The sequence below is a fragment of the Patiria miniata genome, unplaced genomic scaffold (genome assembly GCF_015706575.1).
Source record: "Patiria miniata isolate m_02_andy unplaced genomic scaffold, ASM1570657v1 HiC_scaffold_14, whole genome shotgun sequence".
Classification (NCBI taxonomy): domain Eukaryota; kingdom Metazoa; phylum Echinodermata; class Asteroidea; order Valvatida; family Asterinidae; genus Patiria; species Patiria miniata.
Genome location: NW_024037052.1, coordinates 11,875,814 through 11,898,479, shown reverse-complemented (window position 1 = coordinate 11,898,479; position 22,666 = coordinate 11,875,814). Strand labels below are relative to the sequence as shown.

At 41.3% G+C, this 22,666-nt stretch overlaps 1 protein-coding gene across 2 annotated transcripts in view; it reads right to left on the bottom strand.

Annotated features, from left to right (window-relative positions):
- LOC119722071 (cation-independent mannose-6-phosphate receptor-like) overlaps positions 1-22,666 on the bottom strand; it is a 56,675-nt gene that overhangs the window by 20,523 nt on the left and 13,486 nt on the right. For both annotated transcript variants that reach the window (XM_038192076.1, XM_038192077.1), the window contains exons 10-31: positions 22,019-22,156; positions 20,633-20,804; positions 19,847-19,970; positions 18,184-18,356; positions 17,588-17,750; positions 16,690-16,848; positions 15,465-15,671; positions 14,514-14,703; positions 13,382-13,693; positions 12,146-12,327; positions 11,429-11,509; positions 10,326-10,551; positions 9,318-9,452; positions 7,840-7,928; positions 7,459-7,618; positions 6,647-6,695; positions 5,886-6,033; positions 4,742-4,877; positions 3,720-3,848; positions 2,821-3,089; positions 1,890-2,096; positions 595-738 (exon numbers count right to left, since the gene is read on the bottom strand). In XM_038192076.1, coding sequence (XP_038048004.1) covers positions 595-738; positions 1,890-2,096; positions 2,821-3,089; positions 3,720-3,848; positions 4,742-4,877; positions 5,886-6,033; positions 6,647-6,695; positions 7,459-7,618; positions 7,840-7,928; positions 9,318-9,452; positions 10,326-10,551; positions 11,429-11,509; positions 12,146-12,327; positions 13,382-13,693; positions 14,514-14,703; positions 15,465-15,671; positions 16,690-16,848; positions 17,588-17,750; positions 18,184-18,356; positions 19,847-19,970; positions 20,633-20,804; positions 22,019-22,156 — 3,593 coding nt within the window. The remainder of the gene's footprint in view (positions 1-594; positions 739-1,889; positions 2,097-2,820; positions 3,090-3,719; positions 3,849-4,741; positions 4,878-5,885; positions 6,034-6,646; positions 6,696-7,458; positions 7,619-7,839; positions 7,929-9,317; positions 9,453-10,325; positions 10,552-11,428; positions 11,510-12,145; positions 12,328-13,381; positions 13,694-14,513; positions 14,704-15,464; positions 15,672-16,689; positions 16,849-17,587; positions 17,751-18,183; positions 18,357-19,846; positions 19,971-20,632; positions 20,805-22,018; positions 22,157-22,666) is intronic.

Here is a 22,666-nt window from a genome sequence, read left to right as displayed (position 1 = left end):
AATCACAGCTTAGTTCACTTTCAAGCTTGTGAAGATGAATGCATTTGGCAACGTCTAACATATTTTGCTATCAATAAAGTTAAAACAGGATTTGTGCAGTAACATAGATGGGGACATTAAAGTTGAACATTGAAAGTTTTACCAATTTTGTACCGTCAAACTCTGCACGGGACTGCTCGAAATTGACTTCTTTTTTTTCCTTTATGTCCAAGCATTTCTTGTGTGTCTGATGTTTGTCCAAGCATTTCTTGTGTGTCTGGCTTCTTGTATAGCGCTCACGTCCGCCACGAAGTGACGCTCCTGGCACTCTTATTATTACTCTGGCTTTAGCACGGCTGCCATTACGGCGCTCAAGCATTGAAGGAATTTCTTCCTACCAGGTACCCATTTACTACACCTGGATGGAGAGAGGCAATCGTAGTAAAGTGCCTTGCCCAAGCGCACAAGCACCATGTTCCCTGTCAGGATTCGAACCCATGTACCACGGCACATGAGTCGAACACCGTAACCACTGGACCAATGGCAGCTTTTCTGTCTTTGCCGGTCGCCAGAATTTTCAACTTCTATCTCGTTAGGAAACTTTCAGAGACTTACCTGTGACGTTCCCCGCTCACAGAGCAGCGTAATGACAGTGGAGATGTTCTTTGAATTGTCTTCGGGGCAGACATCACCCTTGGCGTAGCTCATGACGACGCGTCCCTCAACGATCTTTGGTCCTTCGCTGACTCTCCCTAGATTCTACGAAATTGAAAGAGACAAACAAGAAAGGAAGTTGGAAAACACAGGAAAACATCGGAAGATCAGTGAGATTTTTTGAGTGCACAAATCAACTGAGAATATGTTGTAAGCTATCCATGCCATAATTTTAGGAACCTTCTCCTGTTCTTAAAATGCCCTCAAAGATTTCATTGTCTGAAAAACACTACAAACAAATTTGCCGACCAACAATGACATGAAAAATGTTTTTATGAAAATGGTCAAGTTTATTTGAACAAGCAGTTGTACTGTTTCCCACCAAAAATATTAAATAATTTTGGCTTTCACCGATTTTGGCTTTCACTCATTTTTTAATAGCTGTGCATTTGCTGTTTAAAGCTATAGTCCATCACTTGCAGCCATCCGAAAAAGTAACTGGCGTATTATTGTTGAAAAACATACTTGGTTGAAAGATAGTAAGTGGACTAAACTCCCTGTAAAATTAATCTTTCTGGCAAGCTATCATGTTGAAGTAATCAACGAAAGAAGGCCTTTCCAACGGTGCGTCTTAAGACGCACCGTAGGAAAATTTAAATTAGTAGTTCGTTTTGTTATTTGGCGCAGCACGCGCAAGCATTGGCACGACGCACAGGCGCGCGCGGTTGCTATAATTCGTTGGATCAGTGCGCGACATCGCGTATAGCTGCAATTCAAAACAATTCAAAACATGATTCAGCAACTTTTGATTTGAAATTGAGATCCTAGAATGCTGTTTTTCTCGAAATATACAGCTGAAGCTGAGCTGAAACTTCATCGGGTTAGTTTTTCAGTATCCTTCATTAGATTTTGAGCACTTTTGTTGCTTCAAACGAACAAAATGCACAAATTACAAATGATGGACTTTATCTTTAATGTGATTTAATATCTTTTAACAAACTGAGGAAAAAATGTGGTAAGCAAAGAGTAAAATAATATAATATCAAGGAAAAGAAAATACAAAAGTTGAACTTACTGGTCATCCTGACTTAAAATACAAAAGATAGACAGCAATGAAAATGTGCATAAAACTCCATAGCCAACCTTTCCATGATAGGTAATTTTAGGAATATGTAACATTGGCAAAATAGACACCTCAATTCCAAATCCCTGAGCAGTGAGATTTTTAAAACCCCAAAGTTGTTCTATATACGTACAACTTGGCCGTTGCCCTTGTCCAAGCACGCGGCCGACCCCGGCGGGCACCTGACCCCCGGGATAGGGTTCAAAGGTCGGCAGAGGTTGATGTAGTACTGCTTCTCATCGTCGTCGTCGGTGAGGGAGTTGGCCAGGTAGTAGCCACGGTCGCTGACCAGGGGTGAAAGGTCGATGACCCGTGACCCGTTGATCACGTTGCACTGAATCTGTCGAAGTACGGAACGATTTTGATTGGTTTATGGGGTTTTAAATGAGTTACTTGTATTTTATCTGTAGTATTCACGTACCGGTTTAACTTAATGATTTGACTTAATTGTTGTAGGTTTTTGTGTATTTTTATTGAATTTTTAAATAACTGAAAGTCTTATTGTTCTTATTGTGAGGCGCATTTGATCAATTTTATTTGGAAAATGCGCGGTAGAAATTTTTTATATTATAATCTTTTATATTATTATGTTTAAACTTCTTGTCAGTGAAGCCGGTCAACAATCCACATTTTCTTGCCTCCAAACTTGGATTTTTATTAACTTTCTAAAATTATTATATTTTCACTTAAAAAGACATATAGATAAAACAAAATCCTGAAATTGTTTTTCTTTATGTCTCTTTCATGTTAAAATCCTAAAAAAGGTAAAAGCATCTTAAGAATATTCTGCTGAATTGAAACGTCTCGCCTTCTGACTTTCACAAGATCTAACTATTTCAAGTAAGTCCAGTAACAACAGAAATTAAAATTTACTCAAGAGAAATAGCATCCAAATTTACAAAGTTTTCTCAATTTTACCCCCCAAAAAATCTGTTTGCCTTCCATTGTCTATTTTGTGAAAATAACAACTTACAACATGTGACGTCTTTTTCAAACCCATGACACATATGTCAAATCTTGTTTGTTGCTCTTATCTGCTGTTTAAACACTTTGATGAAACTTACAAATTCCTCGCAAACAACGGTCGTGTGCCACGAGATGTAGTAGGTGCAGTCTTCCGATTCATCCACAAACACCGGTTCCCCGATGGCGCCCTTGTTCAGCGAGCACACAAAGTTGATGATGGTACTACGGGTGAATGCATTGTTGTGGCACGGCGCACCGTCCTCGTAGTTTAGGAAGAGGGTGCCATCGTGGTAGTGAAGCTTGCGATTGAAACTACCGCTGCTGAAACTACGGGGATTTGTGGCGGTCTTTTCCGTCTGACAAGACCCTAGAAAAAGCATGTTTTTCAAACAGAAGTGAATTACAGCAAATCACAAGGGGGAGGGGCTTGGTACACATGCCGGATGGGCTTGGTACACATGGGGGAGGTGCTTGGTAGACAATGGGAGGGCCTTGGTGGACAAGGGGAGAGGCTTGGTAGACAGGGGGAGGGACTGGGTAGAATACGAGAAGTTTGGTACACACGGGGAAGGGGCTTGGAAGACAAGGGGAGGGTCTTGGTAGACAAGGGGAAGGGGCTTGGTAGACAAAACGAAGGGGCTTGGTAGACAAGGGGAAGGGCTTGGTAGACAGCCAGGGGGAGGGGCTTGGTAGACAGGGGAAGGAGGTTGGTAGACAGGGGAGGGGCTTGATAGACAGGGGAGGGGGCTTGGTACACATGGGGGAGGGGCTTGGTACACACGGGGGAGGGGCTTGGTAGACTGAGAGGGTTTTGGTATTCATACAGAGAAGCATTGTATAAATGACCTTGGTAGCCAGCAGGAGAGGCTTGGTAGACAAGGGGAGAGGCTTGGTAGACAGGGGCAGGAGATTGTTGCAAAACGGGTACAGCAGCTTGTTGCAACAGGGGCAGGAACTTGCTACAAAGAGGAAGAGCTTTCACTCTCAAAATTCTTACCAATGTTGTCCCCCTCACACGGTGAGCCCTGCAGCGGTGCACACAGCGAAAAAAGATACTGATGCCCCTTGTCACTGTTGACTGTGTAACCCTCGGCACTCTTCAAGATGTTCAAGTCGAACTTGAAACCTGTTTGCAAAGCAATGAAACACTTGGACGTTGATCCCACTTCTGCAACCATAGCTCCCTAATCGCACAATGCAGATTCCCATACGCCAATAACATGATCAGCCTAAGTCTTTTGTGAGCCTCCATGTCAATGTAACATCTAAGGTGTTTCCATGGTAATGTCAATGATACAGTGAAATCTCGATAAGTCAAACTCTGATAACTCAAAACAACTGTTAAGTCAAACAAAGACTCCATTCCCTTCAGTAGTATAACAATGATATACAACCCTGCTTAACTCAAAACTCTGCGTAAGTCAAATTTTGAACCTGTTCTCTTGAGGTTTGACTTATTGAGATTTCACTGTACTTCTTTACTTCCATGTTGTCTATGACACTTAATCATTTTGATTAATATTTCTAAGGTATTTCTATGGTATTTATACAATATTTATACAATACATCCATGATGATGTGTACAGTATTTTCTTGATTTTTTCAGTGATATATCTATACTTCTTGCATTGAAATGTCTATAACATTTTCCCTATTTTCCAAGGGTATGTCAGTAACATTTCTTTGACATTTCCATGGTAAAGTAATGTTATTTTTCTATGACTTTTGTATAGAATTGCCGGTGATTTTCTATGGTTTTGTTTGTGATATTTCTGTAGTATTGTCTGTGATATTTCTATAGTATTGTCTGTGATATTTTTATGGTATTGTCGTTGATAATTCCCTGATAGTGTCTGTGAAATTTTTATGGTATTGTCTGTGATATTCCTATGGTACTGTCTGCAATATTTCTGCGGTATTGTCCGAGATATTTCTATGGGTATTGTCTGTGATATTTCCACAGTACTGTGTGTGATATTCCATGATATTACCAGTGATACTACAATGATACTTCCTTACCAGTTGCAGGATTGACGGCGGTGCAATCATCCGTTAATACCTCTGTCTCGTTATTGATGGTGCAAGCCAAGTTGGTCAGCCAGATGAAGTGGTACTCGCAATTGTCGCTGGTGTAGCTATACTGGGGAGTGCTTCCCTGGAATGAGAATAACCATATAGCTTGGCAAACTTGTGTTCTAAGCAAAAATCATTGGGAACCAGTCACAAGCCATAAACATAGCATGGCATTCTGGCCAGTAACCAAGTTTTGGTAAGCAAGTAGTTGTTGTGCTTAGCAAGTTTCAGAGCGTAAGCATTAATTCATGAAATTGGCCCCAGGCAAAACGTCACGCTATGTTGAATTATTGGGTAGTCAGGTTGGCGCAGTGGTTTCTTTCCTTGCCTTCCACCTCTATGGCCTGGGTTCGATTCCTGCCCTGGTCCTCACGTGGATCGGGTTTTCAGTCCCTACCTGATTCAGTGGGTTTACCCTCAGAATATTTTCTTCTGGGGTTTTCCTCCCACCTCTAAAACTTTAATTTCTTCTTCATTGTCTTCTCTCTACAGGTTTCTTCAGGCTTGCGAGCTACAGTGCCGAGGGCGCTTTTGAGGAATCCTTGGTTTCATTACCAAAAAATGATAATTAAAAAATAATAAAAAAACGATTAAATCATTGCTTGTGACAACTTTGGAAAGCAAAAAACGTGCAATAATGACGCTGAATTGTGAACCTGCAAAAATAGCATTGCATATTTTGTCCATAATTTAATCAGTGCTGTAGTCGAGTACTTTTTTTCCGAGTACCGAGTACTGCCGAGTACTTAAGTTACAGAGTACGAGGACTTCCGAGTACAAGTACAGGTCTCAGAGTACAAGACCAAAAAAAAAGGACTTGAGTAGTACTCGAGTATGAGTACAGTGTACATATACTACAACACTGAATTTCAAATAAGACAGAGAACAATTTGTTTTTTAAGAAGCATGAACCACTGCTTAACTTTTTGTGATCTTTGCAGGGAGTAACATGTTATTATAAAATGGAAAATAAGAGGATTTTTTTTTATTTAGCTGTTCAACTTTTGTAAAAGAAAACAGACAATTGCGTATCAGAATTGAGCCGGTCATCGCTAGCCGGACCACAATGCAGTGCATGTTTGTGTCTTACCACTCCCTCCTTGTCGCACTCGAGGCTGACGATGGAGCTGCGTTTGGCCCCGCCCCCTGAGGGGCACGGGTCACCTGACTCGTACCTCAGGACCAGGTGACCGCTCTCCATGGTGGGGCCTTGGATGACCTCGCCCAAGTTAAAGTACCTGGAGTTCCAACGAAGAATTACATGTAAAATACAACATTAACTATAGCTATAAGTTTCAGAAAGGGATGGATTTGGGGGTTAGTATTTCACAGCAAATGTTGTTACACTGATTTATTTACAGTTTTGTGTTCATATATGCTGGACAAACCAAGAAAAAATGCTGTTCTTGTAGTCCGGTTCCCTGACCCTGTGTCAGACGAAATTGAGCAATTTATAGATGTCGTGGAGTTGTCAAGTCAGGGAACCAGACTAGCTGGCTTGCTCCTGTTCATGGATGTGTAACCTGACAATGTGTGGACTAAACGATGGTTGGCCAACCAGCTAAGTTTTACTTCACCACTTGAAGCAGTCAATATTTGTATAATATGAGTCAGTTAATCTCTTTGTAATAGTTCAGACAAGCTAGAAAGTTTTTTCATTTTGTTGGGGGGGGGGGGGGGTGGAGGGGGGCTGGTAAAATGTTTTGCTGGTCCACATTAGCTGCAACAGCCAAAGTGAATTGTCATTCTCTTGGTAGTTCTGGGATTTATGAGAATTTACCAACGGGTGGAATTTGAAGGGAATTTGGCAGAATTTTCACTATGTCAAATACCGGCCCGTCTGAAACTTACTTGTCACCTTGCTTCAGGCAGGCAGCTGCATTGTGAGGACAGCTGGAACCTAGGGGGAAAAAAAAAAAAATTAAGGGCCATGAATTGAAATTTACTTGGGAACATATTTTTTTGCAACTTTCTACTCCTCTTAAATGTATGCAAAACTACTTGATAACCCTTTTTGGTTAATCTTATTGAAAAGTGCACTTTTTCAAAAACATTTAAAATTGTTCATGCTTTTCCTGACAGATGAGGGCGCTGTTGCTGTGATGTCATTTCAGGAAGACACTGTTCAGTTGAGGGGTTTTCAGTTCAAATTGTGAACTAATGACTTTGCTTATTGAAAAGATTTGTGAGAACAGTTTGCTCATTGGCTTACCGCCATGCACTGACACCACAACGAATCACCAAAGAAAAGAAAGTTTATGACCAAAATAATGACCGGTATAAATCCAAAATTCTGGCAAACTTTGGTGTTGAAATAGCTGTAACATTGAGGTTTCTGCCCAAAATGACATCACACTTTTGCTCATAAATATGCGAATTTGCATCGGCATAAAAGCCAAAAAGGCACCAAAATAACCTTCAAATTGGTAAAATGAAAATTGAAAATAAGGTTCAATGGGACACAAAGGTGTATTCGCAAGGACCGCATTAAATTTTTTTTTACATTACATGGCCCTTTAGGTACACCTTAACTACACAACTTATAAGCAAGTTCATACACTTGTTAGACTTTCACCAGACATTTAATTGCGCAATCATGGGTGGGATTGGTCAAGACATTAGGGGGGGGGGGGCTGAAAGGATTAGTCTATTCAGACATCTACCTTGTGCTTGCGTCTTGTGCAGTAGTGAGCGACACACATTGATGTAATAAACATCGGTCCCGACTGTCGCCATAGGGTCAATGCGGTAGTTGTCATCGACCCGAGCCAGCGACGCAAGGTCAAACTGTTGATTCCTGTCGCTGTAGCTGCACTCCACAACCTGCGGGTTACCAGCCAAACTGTCATGTCAATTGTGTTGTTTGTAACTGGTTCTCGGCAGGTGATATTAGCTTGACCCATTAATTTGCTTAAGCACACAATACATATCTGCTTTGAAAAAACTACGATGCAATGTATACTGAGTTGTTCTTGGCTGCTTTTTTTTTTTTAGCTTAGCATATAAACTTTACTTAGCACAGAAAATATCATTTTGTTACGTACCTTAAATGGAGGGCAGGCTTGCGGGGTTGCCCACTCAAAGATGTATGTGCAATCTGAGTCCTCCTGAATAAACGTAGGCTCGCCATTTCCTTGAATGGAAGGTCACAGAAGTGTAAAAAAAACCTTTATATGAGTACATCAAACATGGGTGTGGCTTCGTAGAATGCCATGGTTCAGTGGTTACAGTGTTTGACCATGTAAGAAGGTGCGTGGGTTCGAACCCTGCCAGGAACATGGTGTTTGTACCCTTGGGCAAGACACTTATCTACAATTGCCTCTCTCCACCCAGGAGAATGAATGGGTACCTGTGAGGGTAGAGGACCGAATGTGTGCTGATATCGGCTGCCGCGTGGTATCGTGGCCTGATGAATGGGGCAATATTTTTAAACTGCTTTGAGATTGTGGTTAGGATGGATATATAAGCATTACAATTTATTTATTTAAAAGGATATGTGTCTTGTAATTAGAGGGAAGGGGTTCGAATCCATCTTCTGGTCATATGTTGTGTCCTTGAGCAAGCCGTTTTACCCAAACTGCAACTTTCCACCACTGAATATACATTGTACTGGCACTAATTGGGGAGTAACCTGCGATGGACTGGAATCTCATCCAGGGCGAATAGAATAACATCTTCTGGTCATATGTTGTGTCCTCAAGCAAGCTATTTTACCCAAATTCGTCACCGACACCACGAAGTAACACCCATCTACATACCAGTAAAAACTAGCAATCGGAGAAAACGGCTATTAAAGTTGAACGCCTTCTAAAACAACACTTTGCGTCAAAACGACAGAGTATTTTCAGTTGGGTTTTTCATTGTGGACACTTGATGAATTGAATTTATTAAATCTGCTGTTTTTCACCCGTTTGTGTATTAAATAAACAAGAAATAAGAGAAAAAAGATGAGTGTTAGTTCGTGAAACCGAAAAGGCTGCGAAACTGTAAATTTTCTTTTTCACGAAGTAACACTCTTCAATGTATTCAACACGAGGAAAGTGCAACTTCAGGTCAGCGCGCGCGCGCTCACACAACTTATTACAAGAAGAGTGTTACTTCGTGAAAACGTTTTTGCTCACTTATGAGCAGAGTGCGCGCCATGCATTGCAATGGTAAATGGAACTTGGGTGTTACTTCGTGAAAACGAAAATTGTCACTTTTGCGCAAAAGTTGCCATGGATACTTAGCGTAATTATTAAAGCAAAGCTATTGAAGCCCTGAAACTTCGTGCAATGGTAGGCCTTGATGAATAATGTTTAAAAATAAAAAAAACTTGAAAATCGAAAAAAATATGGTTTAACACGGTAGAGTGTTACTTCGTGGTGTCGGTGACGAATTGCACCTCTCCACCCAGGAATATCAATTGTACTGGCATTAACTGGGGAGTAACCTGTGATGGATTGGAATCCCATCCAGGCCGAATAGAAATATATACAGTTGTGTCATCATGCCAAGGTTGTTTCATGCCAAGGAAACTTACCCTGTATTCCTTCATCGCAGAAGAAGTTGATGGCGGTGGATCGCTCGTAGGTATTTGAATGGCAGTTCTTGACCCCCGTGGTGTAGTTTAGCTTCAGTGAGCCGTCGTTGTATTGCAGTTTCTGGTTAAACATGCCTGTGTTGCAACAAATTCCATTAAAATTAAAAAATTAAGTCCGATAGCAATTTTTTTAAGACAGGCATGTCTGATCATGACTCAAAATAAACATGGTGCTCCATCAAAATAAGGAATAAGTTGACACATGGCCTGACAAGTTGACATATGACATGTTACTCAAAAATTGATACTCCAAATGTTTTATGTTTTATCTAATATATTAAATACAATCTTATTAAAGGTACAGCAGATCATTTGCAGCTATCTAAAAAGTAACTGACCAAATTATTGTATAAAACCTTACTTGGTTTAAAGATAGAAATGGCACTAAACTCCCTGTGAAATTATTCCTTCTGGCATGCTGTCATTTTGACGAAAACAATAAAAGAAGGCCATTTCCAAAGATGTGTCTAGTGATGCATTTTCGGAAATTTCCGTCAGTAGTTGGTTTGTAATTGAGAAAATCCATGAATGGGTGCGCGCGAGCAAGCACTGACATGATGCACAAAAGCGGGTGGTTGCTATTATTTCCTTGATTCAGTACGTAACATTGCATAGCTGCAATTGGCTGAATGAGAATGTGATCCGGCTGCTGATTTTGGGCACAATTCAAATTCACAGGCCTCACCAGGATTATTTCTAAGGGGGGCGGGGGGGCAAAGCACATTTTTTCCCCCAAAAAATCCTTGTACTTTCTCTAGCATATTCTCAATTTAACATTTTTACGAGGGTGGACAGGGAACATTTGCCCACCCCACCCCATTGACACCCCTGCAGATGCCAATTTCGTTAAATGTGTATTAAATAAATAGCAAATATGATTTCACACCTCTTTTTTTACAACCCTACATAGAAGCTGCTCTAATAGCATTAACAGTGGTGTAATCATACCTGCATTTTTGATGAATCCCTGGTCCCCCGTCTTTTTCTGGCATGCTCCAACGTTGTTGACATTACACTCCTCCTCACCGGCGACCAACGGACCACAAACATTGATACGATACTCATAAGGCGGCACGCTGACTACATAGTCTGTCTCTGTGTTGTGGAGGAGTGTCAAGTCGTATTGGAATTCGTAGTTTGGGACTTGGACCTTACATTCTGAGCCGGTAACTCTCTGTAAAACGGAAACAGTCAAAATATTGATTTGGCACTGCCATCTCGCCTGCTTTACACCCTTTAAATCATTGCTATGACGTCACACTATTGTTAAAAGTGTGAATTCAGAATTATGAATCCACACTTTTAACATGTCTGACAATTGTTCTTCATAATGAGCATTAATTGGACCGTCTGCACGAAAACATGCCTTCAGAAAATTACCAATGCATCTTCACTGTCAGATTCTCCGCCGTCACTGCAAAACTTACTTTGAGTCAGAAAGAAATCGTCGTCTGAACTTTCCATGTTGACGCAAGGAGCCCACACACAACATGACTTGGTTGTACGGGTGTGGCGATACACATGCTAAACCAAGGGCGGCTCCAGAACACAATTTTTAAAAATTTTGGTCCCCCCCCAAATTTTTGGATTCTAGATGCTCTGTGGTGCGATCTGAGGCAATTTCTGACCACTTTAACCAATGTTTTTTGAGGAAAAGATGGTGGTGTACTCATTGCGATGTCACATAAAAAAAAAAAAAAAATGGTTTCGTTTTGGGGGGGGGGGGGGGGGGCCATGGCCCCCTTTGGCCCCTCCTGGATCCGCCCTTGTGCTAAACACATCACAATGCTTGATTACGTATAAGAGCCTTGAAAAACTCCCTTGTAAATTACCCTGATGGCCACGACTCGACACGAGATATGCAAGTCTTTTCATCTCCACTCACTGGACTGTTTATAACAATACTTCTTTTGACGCAAAGTTGAAGAATACACTCGCAAGTGTGGATTCTTAATTTATGAATTCACTCGGTGCTCCACGCCTCGTGAATTCTTAAATTACGGATCCACACTTTCTTGTGTATTCTCCTTAATGTAGACTGTATCTTTTACCTGTAGTGGGCAGGCTGCCGGTGTCTCCCATGTGAATATGTACTCACAGCTATCTGTTTCCAGTTCAAACACTGGCGACCCCTGAAATGAACAGAACAAGCAACAGTAAGACAAGCTGATTCTTGTCATTTCACTCTCTTCATACCAGATCTGAGAAAGTACATGAGGATAGGGAATTGACCTGGGCAGATTGCAATAACTGGTCTTAAAGCTGTCCATGCGCGTTAGACGGTCTTAAACCTCTGGTTTGTCAGTCTGTCTACAAGTTAGACCATTGCAACGACACGGTCTAAATGTTAAGACAGTCTTAAAATAGTTAGCATAAGTTGGGATGGCTTAAAATGGTCTACGGGTACCCAATATTAAAATCTTGGAAGTTGCCGTTCATATTGTTCATAATGGTCAACACGATACATACTACCTCATCTCTGCATCCATACAGCAAGATACAAGCGTGTACAGTGAGCTTCTAGCTTTACGGTGTAAACTGCAACTTTCGCGAGCGTCATAAACATGAAACATGTTTTGTATTCCCATGTAGCCTGGTTTTCATTTTCAAAATCCTCCACAAATGATATTCAAAACATTTCTTTATCACTGTCCGAGAAGTTACTAAGTATATTTGTAAAGTCTGTTTCATAATTTGCAACCGGTTCCTGAAATTAACGGTCGGGTAGTTGGGTACCCAGTTCCAAAGCACGGACTACATCGTCTTACCGGTGTGGTGGAGCACTCGAAGTTGATGCGCGTGCTGCGGTGGTACTTTCCGTGGCACAGATCGCCGTTGACGTAGCGTATGCTGAGGGAACCGTCTACCGCGGCCTCGGGCATAGCTTGCACGTAGCCCATGTTGAACGCCTTACTGTCTGCCGTTGTCTGACAGGCTCCGATCGGCCCCCCTGGAAGGAGAATGGTAAAAATTTAGAGACTAACTTCGACATAGCTTGCACGTAATCCATGTTGAACGCCTTACTGTCTGCGGTTGTCTGACAGGCCCCGATTGGTCCCCCTGGAAGGAGAATGGCAAACAATTTGAGACTGTGTCTTGGGCATAGCTTGCACGTAACCAAAGTTAAATGGGCGTTTCCACGCAAAGTGGACATGGCTGAAAAATGGAAAAATTATGAACTCTTCAGAACTACGTGCATTACAATCTCAAATGTGGTGTCAAATGAAAGGGGACAACAAGACCTTTTATTTGACTGGTGTGAAAAAAATAATTTTTGGGGCTAAAATTATTGGTTTTAGGTGGTCATTTTGGCATCTTGTTTTCAAATGCAAAATGCAGCTGTTATTATGAAAATATCACAAAGAACTTAGAATACCATGATTCAGTATGTTTTTTATCACGTGTTTGAAAAAGTTGATTTCAGACATGTAACACCCGTAACAAAAGCATGATGTTTCCATACCATCAAAATTCCTTTCTGTAAAAATATCATAGGTGTTTCTTGAGAGTAAACCTATACCTACCACAACATAGTTATCTTATTAAACTTTGCAAGAAACTTCACCAATTTTTATCAATGCATACGGAAAATTGAAAATCTGTGTCTTAAAGCATAACATCCGTAACTATCATTCACAGCACTTATATCTCATTAATTAATTCTGCTAAAATTAAATTAATCATGTCATGTTATAAATTATGGCATTAGCTAGAGTTGTAGTTGTACCAAATATATACAATTTTCTTTCAATGCAAATCTTTCACTTTGTTGTTTCAAATTAGTTTTTGGCTCTGAATGTAACTTCCATAACGACTGAATTGCCCAAATGCCCTATAGTTAATAAAAAAATGTAACTTTTTTTTTGGGGGGGGGGGGGGGAAGGGGATAAACAACATCTTCAATTATCCTGAATTTTCCATGCAAGCATAAGTTGGATGTTTGATGTTTCAAATGCTAACGATTATAAAAGCAACTTTATGACCCAACTCTAAGTTGTTCCCACCTGGGCAAAACTGCGTGTCGGTGCCAAGCGAGTTGACCGGCCGACACACGTTGATGTAATAACTCATTGTCATCTTCGGCCGCGTGTCCACGGCCTCCCAGTTCCCGTCATCCTTTGCCAGGGATGACAGGTCGTACTGGTTACCCTTGTCGTCGGATACCAGGCAATCCACGGACTCCGGCAGGCACGCGAGGGGCGTCTCGAAGTTGAAGATGTAGGTGTTGCCTTCCTGACGATGGAAGGTTGGTTTCTGGGCAGACAGGGAGACATTGTGACGACACAGGAATGTGATCTCTGTCTTCAAGTGGAAACCTGGGTGATGGGAAAAACCAAGAATTTTTGTCTTAGTTTTCATTGATGAACATATATGTGTCCTTCTCCACAAAAAAATGTAATTAAGTCTTTCAGTGCCAAAGTCGTACATGTACGAGGTATATTTGTTAGTTAGAAATCGCCAAACCTCGTACATGTACGAGGTAGAATAAGCGTGTTATCACAAGGGGGCACTCTCGCTCCTTCTAATAATATCATTTTCATTCAGGTACGACCTGTATTTGTTTGTTTCATTCGAGTTCTTGTGAGAGGGCGCAACACTGACACTCGTATTTTCTGCAAAAGAGTGCAGAATTCCCATGTGCAGGACAGTGTTTCAGGGTGTATCACTATGTTCATGACTACTTTCCAATGTACCAAGGATATACCAGAGAGCAACAACAACAACAAATTTAGTGAGTAAAAGTTATTTCCTTTTTTTTTGACAGAATTTTGAACAATTAAAAAAAACGCTCGAAGTTGGGCACTTTAGGGTTAAACTTTTTAAATTTCGCGGGCACCGAAAGAGTTAAGTTGCGCTGTGCATTATCGTGTAATGGCCCGCTCAACGTTCCGAGGGTGAACATTTCGTCAAAAAATTAATATGCAAATATGTCATATCTCCAGAACGGGAGGGGCTATGGAGCTCTATTATATACCAAAGAAAGCTTTACGTTGTGGGCTTTCCAACCATGTATATAACTCAATTTCATCTTTTTGTGACAAAATACTCTTCTTTTTTTTGGGTGGAGCGGGTCATATATGTTCATTTTTTACACCCACAGTCGCTGACAGCTTATAGTCTGTTTAGCAATTTTACCTGTGTCCAATTCTTTGCCCTGGTACGATAGCGTCAGAAGACCGTCGTCTGAGAATTTCAGTGTCTTTGAGACCTTGCCGATGTTCTCCGCCGTGCTGCCGTCGGCGGCAATCTTGCAGGAGCTGAGGGCCGTGCCATCGGCCGAGACACAGTGGCTGTCGCCGCCAGTAACGTTGTCACAGATGTTCAGCTGATTCAGCACAAAGAAAACGATAATAGAGTTTCAAAAGATAATACAGGGCAAGTCAAAATGATCTGGACCCAAGATCATCTTTTTTTTTGGTAGCAAATAGAGTATATTGAGAAAAAAACGAATTTTTTCATATGAATGGTTATTTACCTTGTCTTCTACAGGAATTTAGAATTTTTCAAATTAGTGGCTGTGGTGAGGAGTTTTGCCATTTTCAATGAAGTGGCTCATTTTCCAGTCTGCAGACGGAATTGGTTTTGCCTTTTGTAAATGTGTCAATAACTTTAAGTGAGTCAGTCACCATGACTAGGTTTTTATTTGGGTCTGGGTCAGGGAACCAGACTACAAGAAAATGTTGTCCCTTTGGTTTTTCCAACATCTATGAACACAAAACTTAAAACAGGTCAGTGTAAAAAATATTTGCTTTAAAAATATCAACCGCCAAATCCATCCTTTTTTTCTGAAAATAACAGCGAAAGCGAATGTTGTATATTACGTTTAGATGTTATGTTTCCATTTATTTGCCTATTTCTACACCTGTAAAGATTTTAGCAATTCTTAACCTACTCTTTATATGTACGTGCAAACCTGAATCCTTGTACAATAAATCCTTCACTGCTACAAAGTGTGGAATCCTTGACCAAGATGTGATCTATTTTACTTGCGGTTCAAAGTTCAGAAAGACACATTCTCTTACTCTGAAAAAGATAACATTAAATATTTCCAAAAAAATATTGGTGTTTCATAGTTTTGATTCGTACCTGGAAAAGAGTTCCGGACGGGCCCGGGACCTCGTAAAAGCCGTCTGGTTTGACGAGCGTCTGCATGTTGAAGACGTATTCCGAGTTGGGATCCTTGACGGTACAGTCTTCCCCGCTCGTCGCGTCGATGGTGCAGGCCGCCTCCGTCTCCCAGATGAACGAGTAGAGACAATCGTTGACTTTCTCGAGGAGACGCGGGCTGCTCCCCTGATGCACAAAGAACAGAGTGATTATTGGTGTGAGTCGAATTCCAGACAGCAAACAAGGCAAATTAATTGTATGACAAAGTACGATTTCATATAATGATGCGCTGATATAGCGTGTTTCACAATTATTATCCCTGTTTGTCTGGCCATGAGACCTGCTTTCTGCAGCAGATCCAGATCAGCGCATTCTGGCCTCTATCCTCACAGGTACCCAGTTATACTTTACCCCAGGGTGTAGCTAGGCCATTGTAGTAAAGTGTCTTGCAAAAGGACACAAGTCAGGGGTCAAACCCATGTTTCATCACACGAGTTGGACACCGTAAATTTGGACCACCAATTTGAGGCTTTGGATTCATCTAAAATTGTTCAGAAGACTTTTACGTGCACATGGAAATTGACCCTGTAATTTTGCAACATATTTAAAGATTTGATGTTTCTGAAACATGGACCTATATTGAGTCAGAGTTCCTTAATTCCGAGGTCAAATATCATGAATCTGGAGCCTGGAGACAAAGCTCTAGATGAGGCCGAAGTTTGAAAAACCCCTCACAATATGGTTGGCGGTGATATGCACATGGGCAACAGTTCTTAATTGGGCCTTTGAAAGATTACAGGGCTTTTAACTGGGCTAACCGAGAAGTGGATTTTTGTGTGTGTGTATGTTGCCCTCAGTCACATTGGCCAAATGTTATCATATCAGAAGGTAAAACAGATGAAACTTCTTATTTGGATACTGTCGTCAATTCTCTTGTAGCGAATGTTTGTTTTGCATTTGAGAAAAAAGAACAAAGAGGTGCATTTGCTGACAAAGAAACGGGCAGGTGTACTGAAACAGATTTCAAGAATCCTTTTTTGACTTGGTAAAAAGCCATTTTTCACTTTGCTCATGCACATGCACTGATAAACTGCACACAGCAACCAGCAATACGTATGCGTCCTCCATTTCCCCCCAAGCGCTAAACTGAATAGTGCCCTCTACAGTCTGTGCGCAAAGCCATTAAACCTTTCTTTTTCCTCACCAGCACGCCTTTTCTGCAGCTGAAGTGGATCCTGCTTTCCACCTGTCCCTGTCCTCCGTTGCACGCGCTGCCGTTGACGTAGGTCAGCAGTAGGTGACCCTGGCTCTCGATGACCGGCTTGGACTTGGGAACGCCCAGGGAGCTGATGCTAAGAACCTCCTGGGTTGAAAAGACGGGGAAAGATCACGTCACAAAGTCAATCGACCTGAATCATAAGGCGTCACACTTTAACCACTTCACGCCGGGATTATTCTTACATTGACCGGACCCAGGCGCGGGATTGTTTTTCACGAACCTCAATGTGAGACTGGTACAGGCAGTCATCTGTGGGTAGCACACCCTGATATTTCTGGCCTCGCTCGTTGGGAGCGGGCCGCTGACAGATATTTCTGGCCTCGCTTGTTGCGTGTTTATCCATCATCCGTTCCGAATACCGCTAAATATTTGCGTGTATACTATTTGCGTGTATACACGTCATCCGACGTGAACTGATTAATAGTGGTGTAATACGGGTACCGGATAACCTATTGAATTAAAACACGGGTACCTGGGAACCCGTAAAAGAAAGCCAACCCCACAATTCAAATACCGGAAGTTGTCTGAAGAGCTTTATAGCTTTACAATGTAAACTGCAAATTTCGCGAGCATCATCAGTCGTAAAATGCACATAAATGTGCAATCTGTTTAAGTTTTCCATGTATCCAAGTTTTCATTTTGAAAATTTCCCACAGATGACATTCAAAACCTTTCTTTTTCATTGTCTGATGAGAAGTTACTAAGTAATTTGTAAAGTTGGTGACGAGCATCCGATTCCATAATCTGGAACCGGTTCCTGACATCAGCGGTCGTACATTCGAAAACTTTCCAATCTTATAAAAGGCAAAATTCTTGCGCAGACCTGATTGTTGTTAAATTCGGTCTGGCAGGCGCCGGCAAAAGCACCGCAGCCCTTGACCGGGTTGACAGGCCGACACACGTTGATGTAATACTTCTTGCGGTTGCCTTGGGGATCGGAATCGTCCACAAACGACCAATTGTCCTCCTCCAGAGATTTGGACAAGCTGAGAAGTAAAAGATAAAAGTTCTGGTGAAGGGCAAAACCTAATTTGATTTACATCATCCCGACGCGAAAATTCCATCTTATGAATAGTTAATGCAGTACCCACTGCTATGTACATCAGATTCGAACCAGCCAACCGATCCCGTTAGCTCGGTGGTCGAGTGGTAAGACATCTGCACTAGAAAGCAGGAGGTCGTGGGTTCGAGTCCAACCCGAGTGATTTTTTTTCCAACTTTTACTTGGGAGGTGACACACTGAGTATACAGTGTTTATACGCCGGTGAAGGGCAAAACCTAATTTGATTTACATCACCCCAACGCAAAAAATTCCATCTTATGAATAAAAGTTCAGGTTTCAGATTCTTAGAAATCTCGTAAGTGAGTGAAGAAATTGAAATTATTCAAAAATAAAAAAAACAATTCAAAATTCAATACCTTGATAAGTCATATTGAGTATGAGTTTCTTCATCGGTAACCACACACTCGATGGGATCTTCTGGGCAGGCGTACTTGGTGTACCAGTTGAAGACGTACGCATTGTCTGCCTCGTACTTGAAGGTCGGGTAGCCTGGGTCCTGGTCTGGTGCGCAGAGGAAGGCTATCTCGGTCTGGGGAGTGAGAGAGGAGATAAAATAGGTTTATTTATTAGAAGCTTGGTTACTAACGTGAAAATGAAGAGATTTGTACGATCTTCAATTTAAAGGTCTGTAAACTTGTCCGCATATTTCAGAGGATCAGGGGTTCGAATCCAGCTGCTGACCATATGTTGTGTCCCTGGGCAAGCCATTTCACAACTACTTGCTTCTCACCACCCAGGTGTACAAGTGGGTATTGACAGTAGCTGGGCAGTAACCTGCTATGGACTGGCATCCCATCCAGGGGGAACAGAAATATTCTGAGTTACTTCATGCCAAAGAAACTGGAGATAAACACTGGCCTATTCAGCCTGATTGCCCAAGGGCAGAATAAACGTGAGGCGGTCTGGCAAAATGAGACAGACTTGGGCATTGGTCGAAATGAGGGTTTGCGGGTACTAAGAAAGGGAATAAAATTCTCCTTACAATATAGGGCGGGTCAGAATGATCTGGACTCAAATTAAAGCTATAGTCCATCATTTGTAATTTGTGCATTTTGTTCGTTTGAAGCAACAAAAGAGTTCAAAATCTAATGAAAGATACTGAACAACTAACCTGATGAAGTTTCAGCTAAGTTTCAGCTGTACATTCCGAGAAAAACAGCATTCTAAGATCTCAATTTCAAATCAAAAGTTACTGAATCATGTTTTGAATTGTTTTGAATTGCAGCTATAAGCGACGTAGCGCACTGATCCGACGAATTATAACAACCGCGCGCGCGTGTGCGTCGTTCCAATACTTGTGCGCACTGCGCTGAATAACAAACAAACTACTAATTTAAATTTTCCTACGGTGCTTCTTAAGAATCACCGTTGGAAATGCCCTTTTTCGTTGATTACTTCAAAATGACAGCTTCCCAGAAAGAATAATTTCACAGGGAGTTTAGTTCCCTCACTATCTTTCAACCAAGTTTGTTTTTCAACAATAATTACGCCAGTTACTTTTCGGATGGCTGCAAATGATGGACTATAGCTTTAAAGAAAATATTAAAAACTGTAGCAATTATCAAAACAAGTGCAAATGAGATATGTAATATAGGCTGGTATTTTGGACATACATGCGGTGAAAATTTCATGTAATATCCAATGTACCATTTTAAAGAAAAGCGCTAGCAAAGAACACACACTAAAAAAACACTCTGACCACAGTTCCATGGTTCAACAAATTTATTGAAATCACGTACTGATGTGACTGCATTGTTTGTGCCCAGTTCCGTCTCATTTTGCAAGCATTTATACAGAGCTTGAGAAGAGAGTTTCAAAATCAATTTTAAAATACTTTCTACCAAATTCCACACAGCAAGTCTCCCAAAAATCATCTTTAAGTCTCATGGAAGCTTACATAGAAGGGGGGGGGGGGCAGCCAAATAACCTAAAACTATTACACCGATCCAGACCCATAGATGCTTATGGGAGAACAAAAGAACACACCAAAGTGTGCTGTCATCTATTCTTCGCTCTTACCCTTCGTTTGGGTGGCTCCAAACCATCCTGGACATGGTAAGGATCTCCGTTCAGATACGTCAGCTTGACAACTCCGTCAAAGTACTCCAAAGTTTTGTTGACACGTCCCAGGACCCACTTATCACTGAAACAAAACAAACGAGAAAAGATTTTGTAGGAAGTGGTGCGTTCCCCTACAAGTGGATGACTTGGACAGACTTGTGATGACTTGTGATTAGATTGGATTTTGAATTTATAAAAACAGTTGTGGAAAAATTTTACACGGTGAGTAAAAAAAACTGAAACCAAATGTCAGGACTATTGTTTTTGTGAAGTGCTGCATGTATCACTTTCAAAATCTAGGATATGAAAGCCCAATTCATAAGCTTTCTTTAAGTACAGGAATCTTTTAAATCACTCATGTACTATTCCAGTTACGGAATTTTAAACACAACCACCATTTTAAACTTGTCCACAGATCACAAAAAAGGTGTGCGTTCTTTCAGCCTAACAAAAACAATCACACATATCCCTATGTGATTTGTTTTCCTTTTGCTGAAAGAACACTTACCTGTCTGTGATCCATGGACAGAACTTTAAAATGGTGGCTATGTTTAAAATTCTGTAACTTGAAAATTACATGAGCATTTTGAATGATTCTTGAACTAAAGGAAAGCTTATGAATTGGGCTTTCTTATCATAGATTTTGAAAGTGCTACATGCAGAACTTCACTAAAACAATGGTCCTGACATTTGGGCTCCATTTTTTTTACTCACCCTGTATCTACAGACACAAACAAGACTCACCCAGCAGTAGAATCTTTTTTGACCTGGCAAGCGGCAGCGTCCGCGATTCCTTCCTCATTGCAAGGGGTGTTGACTATTGGCGCGCAGACGTTGATGTAGTAATCGTAATCGCCGCCTGTCATGTTGTAGTACTTGGTGGCCGACGTGAGGCGGCTCAGATCAAAGGAGAAACCTACGTAGGAAAACAGAGAGGAATGACAGATTTTGAAAAACCTGAAAGACATTGCTCCACTTTTACCAGAACAAAACTTTGGTTGTGGTAGTGGAGCTGGATTTTCAACTTTTAGGTTAACAGTTCGAATCCCACAACTTATTTAAGCACAATTTAAGGGACAGCTAGTCAGACTTTTTTAACAGGTTTGGGTGTATCATCCTAAAAACCAAGCTTGTGGTGGATGTGCCCAACCAAGGGCGGATCCAGAACACAATTTTTTTTTGGGGGGGGGCCAAAAAAAAATTTGGTCCCCCCCCAAAAAAGTGGGTCTAAAAAATTACGGCGTGGGGTTCGGGGCCCGTGAGGGCCCCGAAAAATTTTTGGATTCTAGATGCTCTGTGGTGCGATCTGAGGCAATTTCTGACCACTTTAACCAATTTTTTTTGAGGAAAAGATGGTGGTGTACTCATTGCCTGCCTTTATTGCGATGTCACATTAAAAAAAAAAAAAATTGGTTTCGTTTTGGGGGGGGGGCCATGGCCCCCTTTGGCCCCCCCCTGGATCCGCCCTTGTGCCCAACAAGACAAAACAAAAGAAAACAAATTAGGGGCAAATTAGTTACAAGCATAGAGCTATATTAGAGCGCTAACTCGATGTACAAAGTAATGCCTGATGGACGCATCCATGTTTGTGCACAAACCTATGGAAAACTGGAAATTTTGTACGGCTTTTGTACGGCTATTTGCATTTCTGCGTATACCGGTGCGTCATCGAAGCCAATACGACCAAAACCTAAACACACGATCAGCAAACGAGCGTTGCATTTTGCTCTACGCAAACAGCGCAACGTGTGCGCATCCCTCCGCTGCAGATGCTTTTCACCGTAACATTTTTTGAACCGTCATGACGCGCTTAAGTTGTTTGCGTATCTTCTACTTGCGTGTTGCATTTAGAGTACACTTTTAAAATTCAATCCATCTATGTTGATTGTGTTCTACAAACACGCACATAAATTCAAAATGTCTGCGCCCAGAGCAGCTTCAAAGCGTCTCCGCGTGCAAGAATGAGGAGTTAGCGCTCGAGTAATTTAATATAGCTCTATGGTTACAAGTGATTATTATGGATAGTTCCACTTTTTAGGTCCAGAGAAGAACTGTTTCGTTGTTTTCTTTTTCACCATTTCTGTTCATTTCTAACGATATAAGTTTTTCTGCGAAGAGCTAAAAACTTACCAGCATCGTCATCAAACACCCGGCAGTCTGTCCCCCATTTGTGGCCCAGGGGGCAGGCAGCTGCGGTCCTCCACTCAAACTCGTACATACAGCCGTCTAACGATTTACGGACGAACGAGGGCGCACTCTCCAAATCACCTGGTGCCAGAAAGAACAAGTTTTGGTATTTTTTATTACTTTAGAATCAAAGGTGGACTCATGGGTTAAGATTTGTCTAAGTTGAATTACTGATGTTAACCCATTCTGATTTCTTACACATATTGGCAATGCTCCAAATTTTTTACAATTTAAGACAGAATATTGAACCCAATTGGCAAAAATGTAACTTGGCATATGTACACTCGACCAAAAAAGAAAGTCCCCCTTAATACTTCTTTGTTTAACTTAAAAATTACTGGGCACATCTTGCTCAAATTACGACTGATCAGTACAGAAATTCCTTAGCAATCCAGCCATACTCTTTAATTGGCCCAAAACAGTGATAATGTGTGAGAATTTATGCAATTTGTGACAAATGACACCGACAACAGTTGCACTTTTGTATACGTGCAAGTTGTGGTTCACACTCACCTTGCACGTATACAAAAGTGCAACTTTTTTTTTCCAGTACCATTTGTCATAAATTGCATAATTTTGCACACATTATCC